Source organism: Bison bison, unplaced genomic scaffold, assembly GCF_000754665.1.
Source record: "Bison bison bison isolate TAMUID 2011002044 unplaced genomic scaffold, Bison_UMD1.0 scf7180017864486, whole genome shotgun sequence".
In the NCBI taxonomy this organism is placed as follows: Eukaryota; Metazoa; Chordata; class Mammalia; order Artiodactyla; family Bovidae; genus Bison; species Bison bison.
In genome coordinates, this window is record NW_011495046.1 from 5,075,344 (window position 1) to 5,081,973 (window position 6,630).

Here is a 6,630-nt window from a genome sequence, read left to right on the forward strand (position 1 = left end):
GGGGGGGGGGGCGCCGGGAGCCGCAGCCATTCAGGTTTCAGGTCTTTCCAGCGCCCTTACGGGTAGCTGGTTTGGGGAAGGGGAGGGGAAGGGAGGGCAGGTCCAGAGCAAAGTGGGTGGAGTGGAGGGGGGCAGACTGAAGGAAATGAGACAACCTTTTCCTCCCACAGAATCGTGGTCCTCCTGCGTCTGCTGGGGTTACCACCGCCGCCCGTGATCGCCCAGGCCGGGACCCCGTGCCCACAGGTCTCCACTGGGGTTTCTTTCCGAATCGCCAGTGCCAGCCCAAACCTTGGCCACAGCTTTGTTGCGTCCTCCTCTTAGTGATCGGCTCCTGGTCCCCCGGCTCCGCCCCCAGCACCCGGAGCCAGGACCCCGGAAGTGCGCGTTGGCGGCTCGGGCGAAGGTAAGCGTTGCGGTTGAGCGCGCTCAGGGTGTAGGGGCGCCTGGCATCCCCAGGGGGACCGTGGCCTGCCCTGAACACCCCTGCTTCGGAAACACGTAGAGCACTTCTGACCTGAGAGGGCTGCTTTGTTTCTGACCCCCTGCCCAGGTGTTGTAGCCTGGGTACCCCCAAGGAACTTTGCTTACGGGAGCTTGTTTTCTCTCTCTTCTCACTTTCCTGTTGCTTCCTACCCCGCATCCCTGCTTCTTTTTCTGGATCCAAGAACTCTCCGCTCCTTGCCTATGCAGCCTGGCTTCGGAGAGCGAGTTCTTGTCTAATCTCTGCGCCTCTCTCCTCCGCCTCCGGGACCAGGGGCTTAGTTCCCAGCCGGCGACAGTGACTGGCTTTGACCTCGGACCTGCCAGATGCAGCCCTGTCCGAAATTTCCTTGGCTCTAGTTGATCTCGTTTTGTTGTTCAGTGGCTCAGTCGTGTCCGACTCTTTGCGACCCCGGGGACTGCAGCACGCCAGGCTTCCCTGTCCCTGACCTTCACCATCTCCCAGAGCTCAAACTCATGTCCACTAAGTCAGTGATGCCATCCGACCATCTCGTTCTCTTTTGTCCCCTTCTCCTCCTTCCTTCAATGTTTCCCAGCATCAGGGTCTTTTCCAATGAGTTGGCTCTTCCCATTAGGTGGCCAAAGTATTGGAGCTTCAGCCTCAGTTCTTCCAATGAATATTCTGGGTTGATTTCCTTTAGGATTGACTGGTTTGATCTCCTTGCAGTCCAAAAGAGCCTTCTCCAACATCACAGTTCAAAAACATAATTTCTTCCATGCTCCGCCTTCTTTATGGTCCGACTCTCACATTCATACATGACTACTGGAAAAACCATAGCTTTATTTTATGAATGTTTTAAGCCAGCTTTTTCACTCTCCTCTGTCACCCTCATCAAGAGGCTCTTTAGTTCCTCTTCGCTTTCTGCCATAAGGGAGGTGTCATCTGCATATCTGACATTTACCAGACTCCTTTCCAGGAACTCAGTCTGCTGCATGCTTTTGGTGGCCCCTGAAATCAAGGTGAAAAGGTAGTTGGTGGTCCCAAAATCCTTAGAGGGGATGCTCTGCTCACGGAGAGAAGTGTAGTCAGCTTCTTGCAGTTCTGACTGGGTTTCCCAAGGATTAGGGTGTGGGGGTGGGGATGAGCACTGAATATGGGATTCACTGAATATGTGAGTGTGGAGGTAAGGAGGCTGATTTGGAAGGAGAGGGAGGAAACCATTTTGTGTTAGCTTGCCATTTTGCTCTTATTAACTACCTGAGTTCTCACATCAAGCCTCTGAGTAGGGACTCCTATCCCTATTTTACAAAAGGGCAAAGTGAGATGCACAGAGGGTGAGTAATGCTGCCAAGGCTATGCAGATGGGAAGGGATCCAGTCAGGATTTGGGAATCAGCAGGTTTGTACCAAGCATCCCCACATCCTGCCCTAGAAAGAGTTCCTCTATCCAGTTTGAGCAGAATACCAACACCTATCCCTGGGTCATACTACATGGGACCAGGCTTTTTACTTTGTGAGCAAATACGTCTTGATTCTATTCAAATCCAAATGATTTATTTAGTACCTACTATCCTCACAATTCAGTGGAAAGCACTGAAGTTTCAACTTGAAACCTCACTCTTGTATCTTCTGCCTGTCATCCAGTCTGTCATCAAATATGTAATTCTTCCCCAGAAGAATGACTTGAGTCTCTCTCCCCAAAAGACTGTTCGGCTTGTTGCCTAACCTAAACCCTAGAATGGGACCACTAGCATTTAAATCCTGCATGGGGCCTTTCTGCAGTTTTCTGTGTCTGAAAAGTAGGGATGGGAGGATTTAAAACAGAGACTGTCAACCAGGGTTTCGGTTTTGTCTCCCAAATGGTATCTGGCAATGTCTGGAAACATTTTTGGCTCTTAACATGGAAGTGTTAGTGTCCTTCCATCCCCAGATGACAGAAGAGATGAGAATCTGCACGTGTTTTACGAGCACCGAGGTAGATCCTGTGCATATTAAAATTTGAGATTCACTGTCTCACAGAATAAAATCTAACCTCAGACATTGGCCTACATGCCTGTTCACATTGGCCTCAATTTACCTTCCCAAATTCATCTCATGACACTTCCTGTATGCACTTTCTATTCCACCCAACTTCCTATTCTTTTGGTATTCTAGGTCTTGACTTTTTGGAACATCCATCTTTCTCCATGGCTGGCAAATTCCTCATTATTCTTTGGGACCAGATCTCAAGTCCTGTGGTGGGTGAAGCAAAATTCAGCCCCTACAGGTGGTTTGGTTTTATCCCTCCCTGCTACCCCATCCCCAGCCATCATCTCCCATTTTTTCTTTTAATGTATCTCTCTTGTAGAGTTTACTGTGCGTTATAGGGATCTCTTGTTCATCCCCTGACTGGTCTTCCTGGAACCTAGCACAGTTCTGTCCTCATGCTGGTGGTTAAACTTGCAAGCTTTGGAATTAGGCTGCCTGCATTCAAATTCTAGTTCTGCCACTTTGTGAGCTTCAGACATTGACTCAGTCTCTCAAAACCTTATTAACAAGAAGAAATAGTCTGCCTTCTCTGCAGATGAGTGTTATTAACTAGTGGGATAATAATTGTTCATATTAGCACTGAGTGCCAGGACAGGGTTCAATTTTAGCATTTTATATTTTTACTAATTTAATTTTTATGAGGACCCTATTAAGTTAGTACTGCTGCTACTACTGCTGCTAAGTCGCTTCAGTCATGTCCGACTCTGTGCGACCCCATAGACGGCAGCCCACCAGGCTCCCCCGTCCCTGGGATTCTCCAGGCAAGAACACTGGAGTGGGTTGCCATTTCCTTCTCCAATGCATGAAAGTGAAAAGTGAAAGTGAAGTCGCTCAGTCGTGTCCAACTAGTATTACCCTATTTTCCAGGCAAAGAAATGGTGTCCTGGGAAGCTAAGCAGTTTGCCCAAAGTCACACAGCTAATGTAGGCCAGGATTCACAAGACATCTGGATTGTAAAACACATTCTGGTAAAGGGCTTAAACCACATATAGTACGTGCTATATAAACATGAGCTGGATTTGTTGTGTACGTTGATAACAGCCAAAGTCTATTGGGTTTTTCAACTGCTCCACCTTGTGATCTAAGACTGTGCCTTTCTTCTTACAATTCCTATTCCTTTCCTCTCCATCTTGCCCCTAACCCAGTCTCAGAGGGACAAGACATTGGGGTCAGTCTCCTGTCACAGTTCTAGGTCAGCACCAATGAACTTGCTAAATGGAGCCTTTTGTGAGCCAGGTCAGGGTCAGAACAGCATTCACTCTTTGAGTACGGGCCCATGGAATCAGCACACTTGCTGGAGGTGAGAGGTGCCGAGGACGAGTTAGGAGCTACCTGACTCCAGCTTCTAAGCATTTTGTGTTTTGCATTGTGTATAGCACATCAGTATTGTGTTAAATCAATCAGTGAATGTGGGATGAATGGATGAATGGCACTAGGTGGATCTCCTGCCTATACTTGTGATTCAGAGTATGCTTTTTCCCCAAGTGTTGTATAGTAAAGATAAAACTTGTTAAGATAATTGAATGACTTGCACAGAGTTTTTGAGAACCACATTTGGAACCTGTCACTGACCACTTATATGAGTTGTGTGTGACCCTGGATACTAGGTTACAGCTGATCACTTTGTTAACTTGAGATCCTTTTCCCTGAATGTAGCCCTGCCTTGAAAGCTGAAAGCTGTACCCCTTCCTTGCTGGTCCATTGGCCACCTGCTGTATAGGCCAGACTGTCTTACACAAATACCTGCACATTTGTGCACTCTGGCTTCTTTCACAGGTGACGCAGACAGTTGTAGTCTCCCTGAGTTTGCTTGTTTTGGCAGGTTGTCCCTCAGACTTTAGTGGAGTGAGGTTGCCTGGTATGTGCAAGGCTTTGAGGTTTTGTTAGGAGGTCACAGAAATACTCTAGTAAGGCTGCTTTTGAGGATGGAGCAGGGTGAGAACTTCCCTGTCCATTGATGTGTTACAGACCACTCAGGTTCCTTGTAGCACTTCAGACCGGACTCTTACTGCCTTTGGTGGTAATGCCTTTGGCATTATCCCCTTTCCTGGGTCACCAGATGACTGATCTGAAAAACATTTCCCTCAAGGGCTAATGACTGGAGTAAAAGGCTCAAGATTTTGGGAGCATCACTTGTATTTTCACTGAGGCATTTATCTAGAAGATTAACTAGCCCAGGAGGGGAATGTCAGGCCCAGCACTATGTTTCCAGGCCTCTGATGTCAAGCTTGGCTGCCGTCTTAGGTAGTACCTCTTAACCTCTTCTACCTCTCAAGTAGGACCTTGCTGGGTTTGTGGGGACTGGTAATCACGAGTGTGACAGGTAGAACGCTGTATGTACCTGGTACATAGCTAAAGAAGGGCCTGACAGATGCACAGGTATGTGGTGACTGGAGGACAAGAGATGGGTCTGGGAGATGGCTCTGACTTTCCAGCAGTCCAGGAATCTGTTTCTGTATGTTGGGAGATAGTGGAGTGGGCTCAGGTAAGCTGAGCTCTTTGAATGGTGGCTCTCCCTTCTGTTTATGGGAGTGGAACCAGAGTCCAGGGGGAGGGACAGTGTGTCCAGTAAGCAAAGAAACCAGAGTCACAAGGTTGTGCTCAGTGGTTGTAGGTTTGTTTCTTTGTTTGTTTGTTTTTTCCTTCAAAGCCCTGGCTAATAAACTGTGCAGATGCCTCTTCCTGAGTCTGGACTTTTGAACATTACCTTTAGAGAAGCCAAAAGTCTGTCTGAATTAAAAAGTAATTGCTAAGTTTCTCTGGACTTAGGGAGGAAGAAAGCAAGAGAGAGAGAGAGACAAGAGAAAGAGCTAGGGCACTCTCTATCAGGTCTGTTTTTTATAAAATCCAGCATGTGACCTAGCAGATCACTGTCATGGCTGATACATTTGCTGGGAATCATGTTCACAGTTGCAGTCCTTTTCTTTGATCCAAAAATGTTGTGTCAAAACACACCTCAGGGGCTAGGTGCATATGTTTGCTGATTGGACAACTGATATAAGTGCTTCTATAGGTCATTCCCAGATTTCACTAGTTTATTTACCACTTAGTGACACGCCTTTCCCCACAGCATGTAAGAGATGCTTCAGATCAGATCAGATCAGTCGCTCAGTCATGTCCCACTCTTTGTGACCCCATGAATCCCAGCACACCAGGCCTCCCTGTCCATCACCAACTCCCAGAGTTCACTGACTCATGTCCATCGAGTCAGTGATGCCATCCAGCCATCTCATCCTCTGTCATCCCCTTCTCCTCCTGCCCCCAATCCCTCCCAGCATCAGAGTCTTTTCCAATGAGTCAGCTCTTCGCATGAGGTGGCCAAAGTACTGGAGCTTCAGCTTTAGCATCATTCCTTCCAAAGAAATCCCAGGGCTGATCTCCTTCAGAACAGACTGGTTGGATCTTCTCGAAGTCCAAGGGACTCTCAAGAGTCTTCTCCAACACCACAGTTCAAAAGCATCAATTCTTCGGCGCTCAGCCCTCTTCACAGTCCAACTCTCACATCCATACATGACCACAGAAAAAACCATAGCCTTGACTAGACGAACCTTTGTTGGCAAAGTAATGTCTCTGCTTTTCAATATGCTATCTAGGTTGGTCATAACTTTCCTTCCAAGGAGTAAGCGTATTTTAATTTCATGGCTGCAGTCACCAACTGTAGTGATTTTGGAGCCCCCCAAAATAAAGTCTGACACTGTTTCCACTGTTTCCCTATCTATTTGCCATGAAGTGATGGGACCGGATGCCATGATCTTCGTTTTCTGAATGTTGAACTTTAAACCAACTTTTTCATTCTCCACTTTCACTTTCATCAAGAGGCTTTTGAGTTCCTCTTCACTTTCTGCCATAAGGGTGGTGTCATCTGCATATCTGAGGTCATTGATATTTCTCCCAGCAATCTTGATTCCAGCTTGTGCTTCTTCCAGCCCAGCATTTCCCATGATGTACTCTGCATATAAGTTAAACAAGCAGGGTGACAATATACTGCCTTGACATTCTTCTTTTCCTATTTGGAACCAGTCTGTTGTTGCATGTCCAGTTCTAACTGTTGCTTCCTGACCTGCATACAAATTTCTCAAGAGGCAGATCAGGTGGTCTGGTATTCCCATCTCTTTCAGAATTTTCCACAGTTTATTGTGATCCACACAGTCAAAGGCC

The 6,630-nt window shown here is 47.2% G+C and overlaps 1 protein-coding gene across 1 annotated transcript in view; it reads left to right on the forward strand.

Annotated features, from left to right (window-relative positions):
• The window catches only part of EVA1A (eva-1 homolog A (C. elegans)), an 88,988-nt gene that overhangs the window by 5,201 nt on the left and 77,157 nt on the right, over positions 1-6,630 (forward strand). The window contains exons 3-4 of the mRNA XM_010863006.1: positions 171-246; positions 326-406. Of these exons, the coding sequence (XP_010861308.1) occupies positions 171-246; positions 326-406 (157 nt within the window). The remainder of the gene's footprint in view (positions 1-170; positions 247-325; positions 407-6,630) is intronic.